Source organism: Amblyomma americanum, chromosome 1 (genome assembly GCF_052857255.1).
Source record: "Amblyomma americanum isolate KBUSLIRL-KWMA chromosome 1, ASM5285725v1, whole genome shotgun sequence".
Taxonomy (NCBI): Eukaryota; Metazoa; Arthropoda; class Arachnida; order Ixodida; family Ixodidae; genus Amblyomma; species Amblyomma americanum.
In genome coordinates, this window is record NC_135497.1 from 115,706,984 (window position 1) to 115,730,362 (window position 23,379).

General features: G+C 43.7%; 1 protein-coding gene across 1 annotated transcript in view; it reads left to right on the forward strand.

The window, feature by feature from the left end:
* LOC144113496 (GPI ethanolamine phosphate transferase 1-like) overlaps positions 1-23,379 on the forward strand; it is a 57,901-nt gene that overhangs the window by 16,843 nt on the left and 17,679 nt on the right. Inside the window, exons 12-16 of the mRNA XM_077646591.1 lie at positions 1,779-1,851; positions 4,995-5,097; positions 5,187-5,270; positions 6,225-6,316; positions 17,001-17,051. Coding sequence (XP_077502717.1) covers positions 1,779-1,851; positions 4,995-5,097; positions 5,187-5,270; positions 6,225-6,316; positions 17,001-17,051 — 403 coding nt within the window. The remainder of the gene's footprint in view (positions 1-1,778; positions 1,852-4,994; positions 5,098-5,186; positions 5,271-6,224; positions 6,317-17,000; positions 17,052-23,379) is intronic.

Consider the following 23,379-nt stretch of genomic DNA (forward strand, 5'->3'; position numbering starts at 1 on the left):
ACTTCTGTTCTGAAACATATAAAAGCATTCTTTTGGCCACGTTGTAGTGTTTTTACTGTACTTTTTCAGTGTATTGTACAAAATGTTATGAGAGCAAGTTTAGTTTCTCCACATCATGATGCCTATTTTGACATGAGTGGTCACACTGTCTACAAATACTATGTATGCACTAGGCATGTGCGAATAGTGGTTTTTTTGGTTAGAAACAAATTCGAAGTGAATAGTAATCTTCTTTGAATAATTTTGAATCGAATATTTCGAATACTTTTGGAACACAAAAAAGGCTGAATGGCACAATGAGCATTTCTGAAATCATGTATTTTTTGAAGACACGAGGCTACTACATGAAAGCAAAGAGAATGCATTGAAGCTTTGTCACAAGTATTAAATGTGTGTGGAGTTTCTGCAAAAATGGCTATTGGAAATTGGGGCCTCTGACCTGCATGTGGTACCAATGCATCTGTGGAGTTTGAGGCCTATATGTGGGATCTCCAACTGTTTCTCTTAATTGCGATTGTGTCTTTGCACCACTGTTGCTTTCAGGCAGCAACTCCATGACACCTGCTAGGCGTATGTACTGCGCACCCAGCGCCACTTCGCGTCAGCTTCGGAAAAGAGCACCCATCTTCATGTCTCATGTGTTAGCTCCACTTCGTGCTCACGTCGTCATGCTTGTTTATCAAATTTCATGGGGAGAAGAGCTGCTGTGGCAGCTGCAGTCAGCTCGGACTCATTTCGTGGAGGTCAAGGGAGCTGCGCATCCTCCTATTAAAGAGATTTAGCCTATCGCAATTCGCTTTCGTCGGATGCCACTGCGCACACGCAGATCGCCCTGAGGATGCCACAAGGTGCCAAGCACCGGCCAGCTGTTCGCATGCCTGCCCCATCGGAACCAGTCAGCTCACGCACACTGGCGGCGTGCGGAAGCTGATCGCACTATGCTAATTGTCTACCGATGCTTGCCACCGTGCCAGTTATGGCGCTTGCACATAGCGGGTAGCGCGGCCGTAGACACCTAGCAGGTACTGATCTGGGTGCCACGCTTCGGCCTGCAAGCATCTGTTGCCGCGAGCATGCATAGACTGGCTTTGGCATACGCGTGGGAACATAGTCACACAGCGAACAGTCGGGGCTTTCGTTACGCGCGCACCGTGGTGCCATCCTGGAGGAGGAGGGGTATGTTAAACCGAAACCACGCGCAGCAAGAGATACAGAAACGTTATTCGCCCGAGGTGAATATTTCGAGATTTTGATTGGAAAACATTCGGATCGAATCAAATACTTTACTATTCTACCATGCCTAGTATATACATTTGAGTACAAGATTTCATTTCATTTGTTTGCTTTAAAGCGATTTTGCTACTTAAGCCAAAGTGAACCTGATCACCAAGAAAGTGCAGTAGTTTATCATTTCTATTTATATCAGTATTTATATCAAAACTTTGCTCTTTTTTTTTTTTTCTCCGGAAACTTGCTATCAAAAGTTCACATATTTTAGCTACAGATGCCGCTGCTGTGGGCAGTTCAATACTGTGACTGAGTTTTTACTCTGAAACCATTTTATTGTTTTCAACTGAAAATGTGTATTGCTTCTGTTGCTTGTGAACAAAACCTGCCTTGTTGTTTCACAGAAATAGTTGCTTATAAAATTTTTATTTTTTACAAATGGCACCCACAAAGTGTTGTTCTGTCTGTGTAAAATATGTTTGTGTTGTGCAATGATATGTTGCCAAATGCAGACAACTTGTAACTCACCACATTCTAATATTTTATTTCAGTACAAAATGCACCTTTTATGTATTACTTTTACTTCCTGATCCCTATTGTTTTGTGGACAATGGTTTTCTATGAGTGAGTATCACAAGGCTCTTTTCATACTCTAAGTGGAAATGAATTTTAAACTGTTGCATTCTAAAAGTTATAATCTTGGCTGCAATGGTCTTATTTCAGTGTCAAAATGAATATGTGACAGTGTGTTGTGCAATATCAGTGCATGTTAAAGACCATCAGGTGGTCACAATTAATCCACAGCCATCCGCTATGGTATCTCTCATAGCCCATGTGCATCTGTGGAACGTAAGACCCCACATAGCATGCCATGCCTATTCATTACTGCTGCTGTCCCTGATATAACCAAGCGCAGTTCTGAATGTTAGCTAAAGTTGGTGCACTTACACTGGGCTCATTTCTGCATGGTAGATTAGATGCTGGCTGTTTTTGCCTTCGCAGTCCGACTTGCGTCTGTATGATAGCCAGTTTTAGACAGTTTAGCAAAGCAGTTTCTGGAAGTACCATATTTACACATAAATAATGCGACGGGGGAAGTTTGACACCTCACGAAAATGAAAAAAGGTATGGTTTATGGTTTATAGGAGTTTAACATCCCAAAGCGACTCAGGCTATGAGGGACACCGTAGTGAAGGGCTCCGGAAATTTCGACCGCCGGTGGTTCTTTAACGTGCACTGACATCACACAGTACACAGGCCTCTAGAATTTCGCCTCCATTGAATTATGACCGCTGCAGCCTAGTTCAAACCCACGTCTTCCTGGTCGGGAGCCGAGTACGATAACCACTGAGCCACCGTGGCGGCCCATGAAAAGAAAAGATGTATATATAATCTAATTACAGCTGCGGTGCAGAGGGCTAGTAAAAAATAGAGACTGCACACAAAAATGCTGAAGTAACTAATACATTGATTTTATTTAAGAGGAAATGCTTCAGTAATGCGTATGACATCATTGACCGCAGCATTGCCTCCAACGCAACTAATGCACGCTGTCTCCCATGCAGCAGCAGCCTCTGTTGTCACCGTGCTACTGCTTCAACGTTTTGTGCTGCCTACTCCTGTGCCCATTCGCCCATTCTCCTTTTCCCTACTGCACTCAGCTCTTCCAATGCATAATTTTTCTCAATTGCCCGCACCGCCTTCTTTCCACGTTCATAGCCACTCTCTTTTTTGCTCATGCTCGTCACGCAGCCCCAAGGGCTTCGAAAAGCTAGCTTCTCCTTGCAGTTCCCAAGTCTGGTGGTGAATGTCACTGCTATCTTGAGGAACAGTGAGAAAAAAAAAATTGTGCTATATTCGTACCTTGGTTCCAAATATGTGAGATGCATTCTGAAACAGACAAAATGAGGAAGTGGAACGCTCATTATATTCACATAAATGTAGTAGTAATTAAGTCATATTGATTTATACCTGTTATGAATGAGCACTTTCAAATTATGGCTGAGTTGCCCAGATTTGAGGTTCTCAAATTCTGCTGAATTCAAGAGTCATTTAGTACCAAGGACAGTGCCCACTGGGTGGATCAGTTTGTGCAAAAAACTTCTGAAGGGGAGTTTTTCTCGGAAACATTCAGCAGTGTTAGGCCATTGCCTGTAACGTTATAACTGAAGTTTTTCATGTGCTTAATGAAGAATTCACTTCTAGTCGAATGCATTAGGGTAAACACCCAAGGTGCCATAGATTTTAAATAAAGAAGTAATTACTCATTAGCACCATCCAAGTGTGGCCATGCAGCCACAAATAAAAACTATACAGCTTTCACAGAAACTTCATAGTTAAAAAATTTGGCCTTGTCTAGGAATTGAACCTTGAATCACCGCCTTTCAAGGGCAGTCACTCTTCTAACTAAGCTAACCAGGATGGCTAGCAAAATTAGCTTCTATGAGGCAAATGAATTGTTATGGTTACCTTGTTTTGGCTGTTATTTTGTGGTTTCTAATTGTGACTGCATTTTGCTCAAGAATGCGCTCAGAGGCCTTCACGAGTCTTAATTGGGACTTGCACTCCTTATTAGTATAGGCTTGGTAGTCATTGGAGCTGCGTGGCTAGCAGCAGTATTTTGGCCGTTCAGTTGACTGGCAGTCAATTCAGAAGCATTTAAAGTGTTCTTGTGGCATGGGTGTCCATCACAAAATTCATTTATCAATCTTGTGTTAACAGGTGGCTGCAGAGGCATAGTTTTGCATGCCTACTAGTAAGTTTTTGCAGTTGTCCCATTTGTCCAGACATCTACAGATATTCGATGCTCCAAATAACAAAGTCTAGGGAATGGTCACCAACGTCATGCTACATGCCTTTAAGTTGTTCAAGAGACATTAAATGGGTTTGATCAAAAATACAAGCGGCTATGGTGCGAGGCCCAGTCAGCGAAAGGAAAACATTTTACCAGGGCTTTTGGCTTCTCACCATTCGGGTACTGCGCTATCATTTTCAATACTTGCTGTGGTCAGACAAGGAAGCAGAAGATTAAGATCTATGAGCTTCTTGAAAATTGCCAAAAATTGTGGTTAAATGAGTGCAAGAAAAGCACTCTCTGATATGCCTTCAGTTCATGAAGAAAGGCGAGGCATGGTCATGGCTAGAAAGTCAGTGGCAGTTGCTGTGGCAACGGTGCCAACCATGCCACCCTTAAATAAAAAATCTGGCACTCGAGTGAGGCCAGTGTCGTCAAGTGAATACCTCCTGTGGGCACAATACATGACTTTTCCACCACAAGCTTTCTCAGATAGGTTTTCCAGAGTTCATGGTGTAAGCGAGAACTCCTGATTGGTCATCCATGACCACTTAATGTGATCATGATATGGGGTGTGCCCAACGAGAATGTTAACCGATTAAAATGTCATCTGTGATGATCCAAATAAGTTGGAGCCATGAGTTATATTTGGTCTGGGAAATGGTGTTAGTGGTAGGGTATCTATCTCTTCATTGCCTGGGGAAGGGGGAAAAAAGCTGAATATGAAGTCTAGTGGGTGCAGTTTTTTCAGTTCAAAATAGAACCGAAGGTAGGCTCAGGAGTACAGATATAAAGCCAATCATTTTGGCTTGAGTTTTTTAAGTGAAGTACCTGTGTGCTTATTCTAGTTGATTTACGTGTTGCTTTTAAAAGTGTCAGTATAAAGTGTTGTCTTTTTTCATTTGATGGTGTTAAGCCTCAGTACATAATGGTCTAAGGTGAAAGCCATGTTTATTGCTTCATTGTTTTTCAGGCTTGATGTGTACTATGAAGCCAAAGCATACCTGAGACGCTTTGAAGTAAAAATGTGGTTTGTGGCATTGACCTTTATAGCAATTCTCGCAATGGAACTTGTGGTAAGTGTCTGCATTGCATTATTAGAAGCATTGGATTTAAAAATTCTAACAAATTTTGATGAACGCACATCCTTATTTCAACAAAATAGGTCATCACATTCTTCTACAGAGGTGTCATGTCTCTTGGGCTGCTGATTATTGGCTGCTGGCCATTCAGCACCTCTCTGTCAAAGGTGTGTTTCTTTTTTTTTTGTTCTGTTGTTTTTTAACTTTGAAGTGGTAATGAACTATAGCAAATAGATGAATTTGCATCATAATCTTTTGTTGCATGCCTTCAGTGTTGTATGTTCTTATAAAATGACAGTGACCTTGATTCCGGAACTAGTATTGCCATTTTTCCATGATGAGATGGTATACCATATTTTCTTGATTAACAAATACCCTTGCATAATAAATACATTCACTATATTAATTATTAAAACTTGGGAAATTTTAATTCACCAGAGTTTAAATTTTCAATGCCATAATAAATGTTTCCTCAACTAACCAACATTTTTTTTTTTACAAAAAAAGTGCACTCATTATGCAAGTAAATATGGTAACAAAATCTGTCATGATAAAAAATGGCTGGCAGTTTAGCAAGGCGAAGCATGAAATATTGTGCGAAAGCACAACTTTTTGCAGGTGGGCACCACTGCCACGTACCTCAAAGCATGATTGAGGTGTCCATCGTCCCAGGGAGGCAGTCATGCATTTTTCATTTCTTCAAAAAAAAATGGATTCTAAACCTTCCGGTGGTTTTGAGAAGAGGAAAGGCACATAACAGCCTCAATTTGTAGGTGGATGCCACCGCCTACTCAGCAGGATTGAGGTGTCCACTGACCCAATGAGCCATTTGCACTTGCTACTCAGAGGCTCCACACAGACAGACGTACACAGTGCTGAAACCTGAGGAGTGCTGCTAGAAGTGGTTTTGCAGTAAAAATTGCAAGCCTAAACCTTGAAGCTTACAGCTTTCACATGTGAAATAAATTAGCATAAACGTGGGTGTCTTTTTAGGTCCTTTTTCTGTCGAATTCTAAGTTGTGGGCTTGCTTTGGTTTTTCTAAGTTTTTCATGATTTTCATTTCAGATTTTAGGATTAATGTTACTGCTTTTTCTTTCTTCCTTTTTCTTTTTTTTTTCAGAAAACAAGCTTCACATGGTTGATAGGTTGCCTTGTGCTTGGAATATTTCCACTTTTGCCAGTGATTGGAAAACAGCACAACTACACTATGGTGTAAGTATGGTCCCCATTTATCTTTCTTGCCTTGCAGCAGGCTTCCCTTTAAGGTGCCCATGATGAGACCTTATGTGTTCAGCTTATCAGCAGTTCAGCTCAGGAGTGAACAAAATATGAGTATCCACAAACATATTGGCACTGTTAGTAAACCAGGAATGAGACAAAGGTAAACGAGGAGTTTCCTGAGGAAACATTAAGCACACTCCACAAGAAAATATTGTTCGAAATCTAATGAATGGAATGTTTTTTTAGACTTCTGGATTTGTTTCTTCTGTGACAGTTGTTGCCATTCACTACGACTTCCCTCATAGCCTGAGTCCCTTTGGGATGTACCCCCCCATAAACCATAAACCAGTTGTTCCTTCACCCTCAGGCACGTCTGCAGTTTGCTGGCAATATAGTAAGTTCAGACACCACAATCCTGTGCACATGTGGGCTTGGTGGCCATCTGTAATGGCATTTGGGCATATCCGAGGAAAAAAGTCTTGATGGTTGAGCTGTTGCTGAGGTTTTGGGCCGTTAAAGGAACACTGAGGAGAAACCTATCTTTTTTTTTGTTAGCAAAATCTGATAGTTCGGCATTTCATGACTTTGTTGCCGCTTGTCCGGGAGCGAAAGATGCACTTATTTCAAAGAAATTTTGGATTTGAAGTTGAAAAAGTTTTTCCCGCCACTCCGATTCAAACTCGAGAACTCTTATGACATCACGGAGAACTCTTATGACGTCACAGGAAGGAGTGACAGAAACGTGACGTAAACTGATACTCCATGATTTCTGGCGGCTAACGGCGCGGTCTAGCAGCTGCCAAAATGAAAGCTACCGCCGCTGCACGTTGAAGGCACCTATTGGGGGTCGCTACCGTCACTTCGTTTACGTTTGCACCGGCGTCTTGCCAGCGTTACGATGGATCCCGAACCCGACGACGAAGTTCTCGCAAAAACTCCGGCCTGCATTTCAGCGACCTCAGCCCCACAGAGCGTGCGATGCTTTTGAGGGAGCACAGTTAGGTTAGGCGCCGGCGGGTCGTTTCCCCCTTCCTCAGTGAGCAGCCATTGCAAACTAAATATCATAACCCCAGTGCGGGGAGTCGCGAGGGGCCAGGACAAGGTTGTCGCCTTGCGCCCATCGGAGGCTGGCCGGGGCTTTGGGACCAACAAATTGTGATTCCTTGAACGGCGCGGTTGCACGGCGCAGCAGGCGGCGTCGAGGTCTCCCACGGTTGCAAGGGCCAAGTTATTTATTTATTTTTTTGCCACAAAAAAATGGATGGGTGCTCAAGGGCGGTCGCGTTTAAAGTAGGCCGCTTGAAACTAAAGCCGGCGCACGACGCTTCAACGGCTTCCGCTAGATCCAACGGGTCCACTGGATCGGGCTCTCTAGCCCACTTGCATGTACCTTCAGATATGTACTGTGAATGGATTAAATTAGCCGAGCTCGAAAAGAACAGCTCCGCCCAACTGCCGAAGCTATTGAATTACGTCACAACGCGCATCTCGCCGCGGAGCCGAATCAGTCTGGCCGGGCCGGCGGCGGCTGGCACACTCAAAACGAAATAGAGACATGCTCCAAGTCTCCCCGCCAGTGCGGTCAGAGTGTACCGAAGCCGCCAAACGCGTCGGCGGTCAAGCGCAGTTGGAGTATAGAGGGTCTCTCTTTGGCCGACATGACGTCGCCGTGCAGCGCGCGCGCGCGCGCGCGCGCGTTACGCCGGAGCATAAATGCGGCATAACAGAGCCTGTGCTTAACCACTAACCAACGTATTCGGTGGCGGCATCTATGGCAGCCACTAAAACCCCCGCCCACTCACTGAACAAAATAAAGAAATCCTGTGCCGAGGTTCGGAATCGAACCAGGGCCTTTGGCGTTTGAGGCGGAGACCCTACCACTCCACCACGACGGCTGAAGTTTCAACCATCAATAAAGGTGCATCTAGCGAATGCACTCTTCTAATGCAGAAATCGCGCTTTCGCTAGGTATATCCTGGCCTAACAGAGCTAGGCCATCAGCAATTTTTCTGAACTGCCTTGTACCTTGTCTCCCGTCCCTAATAAACGATTTCCGTTAAGTAGTTTGAGGTTGTCTGGCACAGCCGGGAATGTTTCGCTGGGCGAGCGTGCGAATACACAAGTGCTGCCTTGTACTATCACCGACCATGGTGCCATCATAGTTTTTCATCGACCGTGGCGATCATCTGACAAGCCTTAACAGGCTCCTTCAAAAGTTAACTAGCACTTGAAGCGGCACTTGGTGTTCCTCTTCTCTTCAGCGCTTGTAAATCGAGGCGTGTCAAAAACAAAACCACTGGGTACGCAAAGCTCATAGACGCGAAGCGCCATAACAAATCGAAACTCTCTTGGCCGCCTGTGGCGCCGCCGAGCATCGGTTTTCTTTGGTTCCAACATTCAGGTTGTCTTTTGTCTGCCTTCCTTGGGTGATAAAAGTGCACTATTGGTTTTAAAACAAAACTTACTTCAATATTGAACCGCGCAACCTACCTTTGTCAGCCTCAGAGATTCGCGCACCATGTAGGAAGGAAAATTCCTTCAAGGTGGCGTCTCTTGTCCTGTGACGTCACCACACTTGTACTTGCGAGATTGGCCTGTGGCGGCGATACCTATATTTTGGTTCTTGCTATTTTCTACCTTACAAGAGCTTTGTCTTCAGTAAGAGTGGCGTTTTTGTGATCAGGAGCTGGTATTCTAGCGATACAAGCCAACTTCAATTTCTCCTCAGTGTCCGTTTAATATCCCTTGATGAGGTTAACACTCCACTTTAGTCCCAACTCCATATCTCCTTCAGGTGCAAGTTATTTTTTCAAAGCTGGAATAACATAAAAATTTTCAGATTTTATTGAGAAGCATGCCAAGCTAGCACAGAAAAAATTTCCACCCTTCCAGATCCTTAATATGTTAACACTGGCTAAACAGGCGAGTTCGTTATACATTTTTAGGGGCAACAGCATAATACATGGGATGAAAAGAAGAGGAAACAGAGGATGAAAGCTGACTCACAACTGAAGTTTATACAATTTCACATGACCAATATAAGGGGAGCATGGGCATACAACCAAGAAAATACACATGTTGCTACATAGAGTCAAAGTGCACAGCTTCACTACCCCGTAAGAAAATTGAGGGCTTGCTGACGCACAATTTTGATTTTCGCTTCAGTAATCTCTCTCGTTAGTCAGGCTGTGTACTTGAACAATATATCACTACGTTGAAACGACAGAAAGCAAGATTCGCACTCTCTGTAATGGTCAGCTAGATTAGTAGACCGATAGAATTTTTATGTTCTTTCAGACATGCTATAATACACCGCTCCGTCTGGCCAGTGTATCTTGACCTTGAGAGGAATTTTGTAAACAAACCCTTCAGAGCAAACATTATTTCGTGCTTAATCCCATAGGTTTCTTGGGATTCTATTGGTTTTTCAGCATTTTTTTTTTCTACAATCGCACTTATCTTCTTGAGTTTCTTTGGTGCTAAGAAGACAAACCTTTACACCATACCTCTTGGCCGCATATTTAAGACCATGCAAAAAAGTGGTGGATGCAAGGGTGAATTGTAACCTTTTTTCTTTTGCTGTCCACCAAACCAGCCCCACATGTTTCAATCAAATTGAGCAAGCGGTTCAAAGTTCATGTTTTAGAATCTTCCCTATAGCCTGCCGCTATGTATAAAAAAAATATGCCTCTTCTAGGAAATAGGACTGCACTTACATACATTCTTAAAATACAATCACTGCCAAAACACCATTGCTTCTCAAATTTTACTAAGTGTCTTTCTGGAACAACATCGTCAAGTGCCTGCAAAACCAAGTCCGTGGAACTGTGATAGTTCGTCGTTTTATATGTAACTTGGACACAAGCGTAGCACACCCTCTATTGCCCCTAATGAAGCAGGGTATGCATCCTGAAAGAAACTAAGCGACACTTAGTGCAAGCAGCTACTGCTGACCTGATCATGTCAAGACTGGCATTGTGTTGCAACATAGCTCTAAGAGGGATGCAAGATAAACGGTGATAGCCTCTAGTGCCACTAGAGCTTCTTTGGTTGTAATAACTGCTATTTTTTCTGTCGGCTGTTTGTTACTGCTTGCATGGTTGCAGGTGCCATCCTTTTTCTCTTTGATGTCCTTTACGATATTGTCAGCTATTAGATCTGACCCCAGCTCTGACGCCAGCACCCCTTCATCCACTAAAACACAAACGTCTGCCATCACACATGATGCTGAGTTGAAAAAAATTATGGGGACATGTAAGTCACTTTAAGAGTGGAATGAGACAGCATTAGAAGCAATGCTGCTGTATATTTTTATGTTCCTGTGTCAGTTCTTTCACCTCATGCACAATGTTGTCACTATCATCGTATCTTTGTTGCATTCACATAATTGTGCACTAGGTGAGTCCACCGAGGACGTAGGTATTCCAACCTGCTTGTCTCGCCCTTTCATGGTGGCACATTCGCCCTTTGTTTTTCAGTTTTGAAGTTTCACGCTGCAGTGGGCTCGTGGCCATTGCATTGAGTTTAAATTAATTGCCGCTGGCTTTGGTGGGCAGTTTGCTACCCACCATGGGGAACAGGTTGCAATGACATCACAAGATCATGTGACTTTTGTGACTTTTGCCGGACACGCAGTCACATGGTGGGCAGGTGGTAGCTGGTGTAATTTATTTGAATCAGAAACCTTATTGCCACCTCCCATGGTGGGCAGGTTGCTAACAACCAGCTGGGCAGGTTGCCACATGACATGGTAGGCAGTTAGCGATGACATCACAAGGTCAAGTGACCTCTTTTGACCAATCAGCGACTTTAATGACAGACGCTGAATGCAAAATCACATAAGGTGAAACTTAATGCTGTTGCATTAACAAGTGGTATACATGTCTATTGTCCCGTAGCTTGGCAGTAGGAATGGAAGTGTCAGTGCCATCAGCATACCTGTCAGCTGCGAAGTCGGCCTTTCACTTTATACCTAACAACCTCGCTGGCAGGGATACAAAGACACGCATGCTTGTGCTTGCAGTGGAGAAGCCATAGAAGTAATGAGGTGCAGGGAGGACCTGACAGCATTTTATAGGGCATTTATTGGTGGACATTCCCCTCTCTCTATATCGCACCAACATGGAGGAGGAGATGGGGGAAGCCAGCATGGCCTGACAGTGCCGGTCTTCCTTGCTGCATCCCTTCTGGCCTTCCCTCCTTCTATTCCCCTGTGTTGACCACAATGGTCAACAATTTGACCGTCTATCTAGGGGTAGCCTGTGAACTCAAGTCGTAGTGGTTGTTCCACTGAATATTCTTCGGAAACATGTCTGAACACCTTGTTGAATGATGTACAAAAGCTAGGAGTGCTGTCTCGGAGGCGAGTATACCTGCACAGGTGAGACAAAGGGAGCACACTGCACGGCTACACTCTTAGGTCCTAATGTACCATGTTCATTAGGCTGTCCACACTTCAGTGGCCGTCTGCCTGTGACTGATTTCACTTCTTTAGCTGTGAAACAAGTTTCACGCCAAGGAGAGAACACGTCTGGGATTTTTCTCTGACTGATACGTCTTCATAACCTCGAGTAACGAGGCAGATGTCTCGTATAAAAAGGTCATTCTCGGAAGTTTTTCAGAATATTCTATTTTATACAAGTGCTTTGAGTATATGACTCTTCTCTCTGATGGCGTCAGTGGTATTGAGAAACGGCAAAATTTGGCACAAATGCTTTACAACATCGTCGATAGGCTGATAGAGAACCGTCATGTGGGGGCTTAGTGTGGAGGGGCGTTTTTGTTCAAGACTTAATAAGTGATGGACAGCTTTGAACTTAACATCACAGTCCTGGGCAGCTCTTTGTGGTAGCCATGATCCAGTACTCTTCGCTGAGACAGCTAAAATTCTTGCCGTGAAGCACGGCTCAATCCAAGGTTCTTTCGCCATAGATTTAAAAAAAAGTGGTTCTACGCATCGACCAGTTAAGTTTCCACTAATGGCAAAAACTTCCCTAGAATCGAATCAGTTGCCTGCGCTTAGGTGCTCAGTCGTGCCCACTGCACACTTTGAAAGAAAAGGAGTAGGAACAACTTTATTTTAGGAAAAGAACAAAAGGTCCTCAAGGTCCTACTTGTCCACGAGTCCACAGGCCTGGGCTTCACAGGGATCTATGTCCACTAGCCATGTTTGGCCACCTGGTTGAGGAGCTCGCAGAGCAGCCTCCCATGATGAGTAGGATGGGTTGGGCATTAGGGAACTGTCATGGGTTGGGGGCATTCCCACAGGAAGTGCATGAGGCTGGCCTTGGCCACCCTAAATGTTGAGCGAAGTGGAAGGGTCAAGGTAGGGTGGTAGCGATGGAGGATATAGGGTGAGATGTAGTAGTTCATCTGCTGTTGCCGTGAGACCGCACTGTATTTTGAATCTAGTGTATTGTGGGTGGTGGGAGGGTGAAGCAGCTGTTTTTTTAATGATTGGTGATTTGGTGCTATGGGAGTAGAGCCCATGAGGTTTCTTGCGTGGGTTTGTCCAATCTTTCAAGGCCCTGAGTGAGGGATGATTCTTGAGCCAGCGCATGAATGCACTGAGTACTGGGGATTGAGGCATGCCCAAAAACCCACGTGAGGGTCATTCGGGTAAGCGTGTGTCCTGATTCGAGAGTGTGTCCTGATTCGAGAGTGTTTCGGGTGGTTGGTGTGATAATGCTTTGCTGATTAGTAATGGTACGCAGCTTGGGAGTCCGTGCAGATTTCAGTGATGTTGGGATCTTGTGTAGCGTGTATATGTGTGCCAAGGCAATGGCTCCATAAAGCTGTTGGCGTGGAGGGTGGCTGCGGCCTCGATGGTGCCATCCTCGTAGGCGGCGACACGGTATAATAGCCTGGTAGAGTGTGTTGAGCTGCGTCCACGTAGAGGATATGTCGGGTCTGCCTCTGTGGCATTTGGTATAATATTCAGCTCGGGCCTGGCATCTGACCTTGCATAGCTCGGGGACCATATTTCTTTGTCGAAGTCTGATGCACAGTTGGCCCTGCATGTCAGGTGGGATGATTTGATAAATAGGGGCAGGTGAGCAGGTGGTGGGGGCCAGATGTAGATGCCGAGGAGGTCTTAGCCGGTTTCTGTAAGGTTTAGTCACAGTATCTGGTTGCTTCGTTGGGCTTCGAGTGGTTCTGAGATTTCATTGTAGGTGCCCAGTTGTGAGTATGTGATTTGGGCTAACAGGTTGTGGTAAGCGGAGCGCTCAGGTGGTCGCCTTTCTAATAAACACATCAGCTTTGCCTTGTTGCGTTTTTGTGAGCAAGTGATAAAGCAGGTGATAAGTCAAGCGGCTGGTGATGAGGGTGACCGTCATATTAAAGGTTTCCCTCTCCGGCAGGCCGTAGTTCATGTGGCCACTCTGCAGATAAGGCCCGCAATTTGTTTGGTTTGCTTGTCTAGTTGTAGAGTGAAGGTTGTATCCAAAGTGTCCTGTATATAATGTCCAAGGACCTTGAGCCTATTGACCAGTAATATGTGGTCATTGTACATTCGGAGGTGTACGTGTGGATCCCGGTGAAGTGGTCTGATCATGAGCAGTTCCTATCTTAGCAGGGAGCATTAAAGGCCCATATTGGTCAGGTTCAAGGTGATGATATCAACTGCCAATTGCAAAGTGTCTTGAGCTTCCCCTATGGAGCCTTCAGTCATCAATAAGGTGATGTAATCAGTGTATATTGCCTTGTGGAGGCAAGGGTGTCTGCAGAACTTTTTGCGGAAGTGGGGGGGGGGGACCTAGGTTTTTTCGAATGCCCATGTGTGGAGGTTAGGTATCATGGTGAGTTGGTTAGTCAGTGGGACTAGGGCTACATTAAATAGGAGGGGGGAGACGGCCCCTTGTGGAGTGCTCCGGTTGGGGAGGGTGAATGGAGGAAACAAAGCCTTGCATCAATATTTTTGGCGACGAGGGCTTATATTTTTACATCAGCAGTACTGTTCAGAGTGCCTCCTTAGCATTTCTGTGCTTTGAAAAGGAAAGGAGGATGAATGTTTCTTGAAGAGAAAAGCTTTTTTGCCAGCTGGCGTCAACGTGCCCAGAAACCAGCACTTTCTGGTTTTAACAGATTCCAAAAATTTTTTACTGGCAGATGTTTATCAGTATTAAAACCGGAAAGTATTTGGCCTACCGACAGTGCATGAATTGCTTTGCAGAATACACTGTTACTGTAGTGATCTTTGCTGTAGTGGCATTCACATTGCATGTGAAGGATAGGAATCTGTACAGGCATTGTGACATCCTTTGCAATGTAGGTTATTTCATAGTAGAGGCAGTCGTTGAGGCATTGGACTGTATCTTTCAATAAACCCTAATTAATTGGGCTGTTGATGCGTCATTTGGGAGAGATACGCTGGGAACTGGACGTATTGGATAGCTTGACTAGTACGTATTGTGGAAAGCCTTAACTTGCTGCCACCCTGGCATATTTTTCCCATGGTATGCTATCATCCTTTTGAGTGCTCAGAAACACCAAACTCCACAAGGACACATCATACAAAAATACGTTGCTTTGAAGGAGGATTATGAGAGTTCAGATCTTGATCAAATGGTTCTACAATGCACTTTGCTTCAAAAGCACAGGAATGCAGGTGAACTGGGAAAAGAAACAAGACTGCCATAATCCACATCAGTTTTCACTGCTGAATGTCATGCTGTCTGTGTTGCTGTAAAAAATAGTAAATGAGAACATCAAAAACAGTATTATCTACTCTGATTAGCTACATATACTCACAGCACTACTCTCTGGAAGTGCAGTCACCTTTTACAGAGGCTGCACTGTGTGTATAACACCACCTGCTGGGTCCAAGTTCACATAATAAATAGCTGTATCAAAAGAACTAACTTAAGTGCAGTACACAAGCTTGCAACGGCAAAGTCAAGAAAGTAACCATGTCCCTAAAGGTCGTAAATTTAGAACACATTAAATTTAGAGGTAAATGGTAGTCAACGTAGGATAATGAAATAAACGATGAACTGCACATGGTAAAGCCCATCCTGTGGGAGTGGAAGTCATATCAAAGTTATTTTATTTCGTCTTCGCATTGGGCACCACATTTTATTTTCTTGCCCAAAACTCGAAATTAAGAAGAAAAAAAGATGCATTTCACACAGTTTTATGAAGGGCACTTTTTTTTTTCACAGCAGCTTGCTTATTGGAGAACAGGCACTTCACTTATAGATTTTTTATATATCCTTAGGCTTTTAACAGAAGGAAATGTTTTGAGGGAACTGCAGTAGTTAAAGCCCTATTGTTTGGCATATGATAAGCATAGCTGCTTATGCATCATGAAACCTAACATAACACAGAACAAATTGCTGCTTTCTCACATTCAGAGACATGTACCTGCCCAACCTTTGCCGGTGACTTTACGCAGCCCTCATTTCCCAGAAAAAAAGTGTGTTTGAAAAAACTACAGAGAATGTTTACTACATTTGAATCAGTGTGAAAGTGCGGATTTTTGCTACATAGAATTGACGATGAGAGATAAGTGCCACAGGGCAAAGCGCTCGCACTAGGCCAGCTGCGGAGATGCAAGAGATGATTTTGGCCAGTCCAGAATCACTGGATTAGTGCCACATAGAAGGCGACGAAGAGTGGGCAGTGCTGCGGAACAGAGCACTCACGCTAGGCGATCACTTTGGATCTCCAGAAGATGAGCAGAACTTGCCACCTCACCCTTTCAGAGCTTTGAAGTGGTGAGAGTGTTACAAAAGCTCTGCAGCATGTCCAGCAGCAAACTTAATGGCCTAAGAACTTTTTAAAACAGCTGTGCATGTCCAATGCAGGGCCACAGCAGTCCGGCATTGTTATGTCTGGCTGGAAGAATATCTTCATATGCAGAGTCATTAAAGTCATGTGGGGCTAGAAGAATGTACTAATCCGCATGCACAAGTTGAATGGTTTGTTTTAACCAGATAGTTTTTATATAGTTTTGAGAAACTGAACAAAGGTCGTTAACTGTCCTGTTTATGAGACAACTCAACTGAACAGAGTTTCTCAAAGGGAGTCCAGTGTGCTCCTGTTTCTCAGGTTTTTTGTGATTTGATTGATTTGTAGCTATGAAGAAAGATTGCAGCAACTGCAGTTTTGGTCATGGAATCCTGTTGCCAAAATCTTGGCAATATATTCTCAGAAAATTTAAAGTAAGATTTCTTAAGTAGATTGAAATGCCAGTTTCTTTCTTTTTTACTTTGGTTATGCATGAAAATTTGCAGTCTGAAGTAAAAAGAGGATAGAAATGTGGCATTGCTTCAGTGGACATGCTGTCAATGGTTTTTTCTTGTGCTCCGCAATAAGCAATGCTGCATCATATGTTGAAGTTGAAGAAATGAGTGCAATCCTTGGAGCAGTGGGAACACTTCAATCAAAATTCAATGCCACAACCTTTGAGTATTGAGGTTTCAGTGCAAATTGTGGATGCCTGGCTGCTTTGTTGAAATTCAGTGCAGCATTTTTCTTGGAAGCCTCTCAAAACGTATCTTCTGCTTGAAACGTGTAGCATCATATATTAGTGTTATCACTGTTTTGTTTTCTCTAGGTACATAAAGCAAGAATATTTTTATGCATGGTTTTTAATTGTCATGCCATTTCTGTACTGTGTTGCTGAGGTGGATTGTCATCTGGGCTGACACATTGCCTGTGTGATTATTTGCAGGACACTGTCTGGTTGGGTCAGCATACTTGTCTTTTCGTATTGTGCCAGAAGGTATGTACACATATTCTAGGCTACATTTGTGTCGTGTAGAAATTTTCAGTTTCACCTTCCTTTTTGATCATTTTATTTCATGCTGCCATTCACTTTGCATAGTTTTGTAATCTGTTGTAATAGTAAAAACTGTGCAGTTCCTGCACAGAATCATGTCTGAGCAAAATGTAGGCATGGTTGTTGAAAATTAATGATTTTCAAAGGATGAAATATGCTTGCAGTAAACATATTTAGGAGCAAATGTCAGTTGTATCAAGTAAACTGTCTAATCAATCCTCAAATAAGGCTACAATTGCTTGTTGTAACTGATGAGGATTTTATGAAATTGTGTGTGTAAAATCTTATTTATTTAAGACCTGTCTCATTATTTGCTACTTTTATGCAGCACTTCAATCCTGTCAGAGATGGCCATTTCTAATTTTGAAACGTTCCCAAAACTTGTTTTGTTGCAAGGTATATAGGGGTATTGAGAGTCACCTTAAAAATGTGCTTAAAGTGAACTGGCTGAGAATTTGTTTTCACATATTTAAAAAAATAATAAGTAAAGCCTTCAAGAGACCCAGTAGCCTAATTGATCTGAACATGGCCTGTATGCAGTAAAAGGCTGGCTGTCTGTTTGCCATGCAGCTAAAAAAATGCTATTTGCCATTATTTCTAGGTTAAAACCACCATAGATGCCCTTATTTGTATGTGTACATGTATGGTAATAACACTGAACTCTGGGCTTGCAGCATTTGTAAGGTGCCGAGGCTACAGAATTTTATTCAGTAATATGTAAAAATGGAATCTCTCAAGATGAAAGTATTTAAGGTAGAGGCAAGGCCACGGAGTAAAGTGACTGGGAGTCTCTTATTTGAAGGAATTCATTGTTCAGCAGCATAGTGGTATTCTCTGCAATTTCAGCAGATGGTACTGTGCATGTAAAAAAAAAATGATGATAAAGAAGGGGGAGAGGAGGAATGAGAAACATGCTTGCATTTAGTATGCCCCCGCAGGGCACCTTGAGTATTCAGGTGTTGGTGCCTGGCAACACCACGTACCCCAGCTTCCATATCAAAGCTGTCATCCATACCGTGGCGGTTGGTTGCAAGGTGAAGGGTAGAAACCATGAATGGTGACGGTTGGGGCCATGCTCAAGCTCCGGCCATAGGGCTTCCCATCTCTTTACCAGTCGGAGGGCTCCAGGACCTTCCTGTGAGTACGACAGTAAACCGCAGGCGACATTTTAGGAACCATCAGCACTCTGATATCGTATGAGTAATTCTTCCAAAAAACCTGATTGGTCCTTGAAAAGGAACCGCACCGATGAAACCTCCACCAGTACCCGACCTGACTGCGGCCACTTTCCTCATTTCCTGGTTGTTCATTCTCTTGTAGAAAATGACCCAGTTTCTGAACTATCCGTTCTTGTTATCACTAGAACCATTGAGAAAATGATAGGAAAAAAGTACAAAGCAAAAAAACTTTCATCTGGTGACCTTCTTATTGAAGTGTCCCAGAAAGACCAATCTGACATCCTTCTGAGGCAAAAGCAGTTTGCTCACCTCCTTGTGACCATCATTCCCCACCGCAATCTAAACACAGTGCAAGGCGTCATATCAGAAAGAGATCTTATCCAAGAAACAAACTGGCCTCCTGGAAGGCTTCCAAGATGAAGGTGTCATTGCCCTTCGCCTCAACACCATAAGCAGAACGGTCAAGAGGTGGTGACACCCCATATCGTTTTAACATTTGAACGGTCCTGTCTTCCAGCTGTTGTGGAAGCAGAGTTCATCCACTGCAAAGTTTGTCCCTATATCCCAAACCCGAGGAGATGTTTCACTTGTCAAAAGTACAGGCATGGATCCAAAACATGCCGCGGGAAACTCGCCTGTGCAATGTGTGGTACCCATGAGCACCCAACTGAATACTGCAGTGCTGCTCAAGTAGAATGTCCAAACTGTCATGGGCCACACGCAGCGTACTCAAGATCATGTCAGGCATTTCAAAATGAGAAGAAAGTAATTCAGGTAAAAGTAACAGAAAACATTACATTCTCGGAAGTCCGGAAGAAGCTCTCACTGCTCTCCGGAAGATCTTACGCTGACGCAGCGCACCGGGGGCTGGGCAGCGTCTTGTCACGGTGGTCACGCAATACAGCATCGCTGATTCACGCCCACCTTGGCCCCTCACCAAGCAGCCTCCGGCTGCAACAACATTCCTTGTCCCAGAGGTCAACTTTTCGCAGACCTCTGGGAAGACACAGACAAGTGAGAGGGAGTCTCTCCCTCTTGACAAATCCCCATCTGCTTTCGCGTCTTCACCGGAAGCAATAGAGGTAACGCCGGGATCCTCAGCGTTGGAGGCGCTGAGTGAGTCCCCCAAAGAGAGGCGGAGTCTCCTAGACCGCCTCAAACCAAAAAGACATCTTCCAGTCAAGCCGCCTGATGAAGGCGGCGACATCTAAATAACTCCCACTAATCTTCGCATTCTCACTAAGAACAATGGCTGTCGAGAGCATTATTTGCTGGAACTGCCAAGGTCTACTTAAGAACCTGGGTGATATATATGAAATACTCGCCAATATCACTAAACATACTTTGGCTACAAGAAATGCACTTAAACCCGACACATACAAACTTTCTAAAAAAATTGTAGTATACCGGAAGGACAGGCAAGGCAGTGCACACTCATCAGGTGGCGTTGCTATTGTGGCTCAGAATTCAATTCCCTCTCAATGTCTTTCATTGGCTACTGATTTAGAGGCAGTGGCAATACGAGCCCTAACTATTGGCATAGTACTAATAACCGTATGTTCCTAATATATCCCCCAGATCATTGCCTGTGCATTGATGAACTCGAAAAACTCATTGACCAGCTCCCGGAGCCGTTCCTGCTGGTTGGCGATTTTAACGCACACCACCCGTTATGGGGAGGTACCATAATTATCAGATTGTCGAGGAGCGCTAATCGAAAAATTTCTGTTGTCATCTGGCTCGTGCATATTCAATAGAAAAGAATCAACTTACTTTAATGTACCAGAAAACTCATACACAGTGATAGACCTTGCTATTGGCTTTCCATTGCTCTTGGCAGCTACAGAGTGGGCTGTTATTGATAATTTCTATGAAAATGACCACTTTCCTATTTCTTTGAAATACACAGAAAATGTAAACTCGAGGGTAAATAAGCCTAGGAAGTTTAAAAACCAGATTACAGTTTGGACGGTGTTCCGGCAACTCAGCATTCCCCGGTTCATCAATTACAAGCCTAGGCATAGATGAATCTCAATCATTGATCACACTGCATATAATAAACGCTGCACAGATATTCATTCCACAGACATCAGGTAAAATAAAAAACAAACGAAGACAATGGTGGAATGCACAGTGCAAGAAAGCTCATCAAAACCATAATAATGCATGGTCAGATTTCATCGTTACCCTACTGTTGACAACTTAATAAACTTTAAGCTAGCAAAATCAAACGGTAGACGTACTAGATGTGTATCCAAACAGGAAAGTTGGCAGTCGTTTTTCTTCTCTGTAAATTCTTACACAGGTACGCATAAAGTGTGCAGTAGACTAAAAGCACTTAAATGGCATAGTACACTTCCAATTCCTCTTGTTAGCACTGCTGGCGATGCATTGGAGCACCAAACAGATGCACTAGGCAAACACTTCGAATACACTTTTAGTTCGGCGCATTATACACATTCCTCCTTGCAGTACAAACGAGCTGAGGAGCGGAAACCAAGTGTTAAAAAAAAAGGCCATCTGTGGGAGGATACAATAGCCCATTTACTTTACAAGAGTTGAAGGTTGCCTTAGGCGCATGTGGCAACTCAACAGCAGCAGGCCCTGACAGGGTCACATATGGAATGCTCCGGCACCTACATGAAGAAACCCTTGAAACTGCCCTGTGCCTGTTTAATAAGATATGGGCTGCTAGACTTCTTCCAGAAGCCTGGATAGAAGCAATTATTATCTCAGTATTAAATCAAGGCAAAGAAATCACACTTGCGGCCAGTTATCGGCCAATTGCCCTAACCAGCTATTAATGTAAACTCTGAAAAAATGATAAATCGTCGCCTTGTGCATTTCCTTGAGCTCAACGGTCTTCTTGACTAGCACCAAGCTGGATTTAGGGCTAACCGGTCAACCACTGACCAGCTCGTTGCCTTTGAATCTTGCGTAAGGGACGCCTTTGGGCATAAACAACACTGCTTATCTGTTTTCTTTGACCTTGAAAAAGCATACGATACTACATGGCGCTATGGTATCATCCGTGACCTGTTCGTCTTTGGGATCTCAGGGAATATGCTGTCCACTATTCAAAGTTATCTGTCTGAACGAACAGTCAAGGTCCATGTAGGGAATTCATTATCCAAGCAGTTTACACAAGAGAATGGTGTCCCTCAAGGCGGCGTTCTTAGCTGCACTCTCTTCATAGTGAAAATGAATTCATTGAAGAGCGTCCTGCCTAGATCTATATCCTGCTCTGTTTATGTTGACGATGTACAAATAAGTTACAGGTCATGTAATTTGTCCACCTGTGAGCGGCAAATTCAGCTAGGAGTAAACAAAATATCAAAGTGGGCAGACGAAAATGGATTTAAAATCAACACAACGTGGTGTTAGGCCTAAACCCGACATCACACTTAACGGGCAGAGTATTGCTGTCCAAAAGGAGCACAAATTTCTTGGCATCACGGTCGACGAAAAGCTTACATTCATTACACACATTAAGCAGTTAAGACTTAAATGCATGAAATCAACGAACCTTCTAAAGATCCTTTTACACCAGTCTTCGGGTACAGATCGAGACTGCCTGCTGAGTCTTCTAAATAGCGTAGTTCTATCACGTATAGACTACGGCTCAGTAGTGTACGAGTCAGTACGAAAAAGCACCTTAAAAATGCTCGACGCTGTGTACCACCTGGGTCTGCAGCTGGCTACTGGTGTTTTCCGTACAAGCCCAATTGCGAATTTCTACGTTGAGGCGGACCGATGGTCACTTGAACGACGACGGAAGTACACAAGTATAACATATGCTACGAAGGTATTAGCTCATGCTGACCATCCATGCAACGCGCTATTCCGAAACCCATCCAGCACACTGCTCTTTTCCAACCGACCGTCTGAAACCCCACCTTTACCCATTACGGTCGCCGCATTTGTCGAAGACATGAACATACCAGTCTCCAATATTCTGGCAACTTCTTGTAAAGAAATCATTGCTCCATGGGAAGTGCATCCAATTAATTGTGACACATCTTTTCATGAGGTTGGCAAGCATGGATCGCCAATTGACATAAAACAGCATTTCCTGTCCCTACAAGCAAAGTATCAGTGCACAGAGTTTTTCACTGATTCCTCGAAGACATCCTCAGTTTCATGTGCAGTTCACAGTTGTCAGTTTTCTGAAACAAAAACAATAAATAGACACACAAGCATATTTACTGTGGAATGCCATGGTATTCTGTTGGCTGTTAGATTCATCCTTGAAAAGAAAGTCCCAAGCTATGTTATGTACTTAGATTCCTTAAGTGTGATTATGGCCCTGTCTTCTGGGAAGCCCTGTAAACACCCTGTAATGAATTCTCTCTTGAAATGCCTTATGTCTGCACATACATTAAACCTTAACGTTACAGAATACTGGGTACCCAGTCACTGCAGAATAAGATGGAAATGAAGAAGCTGATAGGCTTGCGGCACCAGGTGCCGAACTGAGTGAGATGGATATAAAACGTCTTCCATACCAGGACCTCAGGCCACACATTAGGACTGCACTCTGCAAATAATGGCAGCAGAATTGGGACAAACAAACAGACAATAAACTGCACACATTAAGACCAAGGATTGGATGGTCTGCCGCAGAAAAACAAAATAGGTTCAAAGAAGTTGCTCTCTGCAGACTGCAGATAGGGCATACATACATCACACACTCGCATCTTTTAAAGAACCCCCAGCTTGTCGAAATTTCCGGAGTCCTTCACTACGGTGTCCCTCATAGCCTGAGTCGCTTTGGGACGTTAAACCCCCTGAATAAAATCAAATCAAAATCATGCATTTAGTGTGCTGTGTTTCCAGGTGTTTCCACATGGTGTGCCAGGGCCACTCTTTTAAGACCTGCTTGTACAAAGTTTTTGTTGTCTGCCCAGAATGATTTTTGTTTGCTGAGTGAAGTGCTGAGGCTGGCAGGCAAAATGTGCATTGTTGAGGAACAGTTTTTATTTTGTTTTTTTTAGATGCTGAACAATATTTGCCTGCTATTTTCGATATTAAAGCTGTGTCATGCTCACCACAAAAACTTTAGAAATAGAGTGGCAGAGGTACAAATAATTATC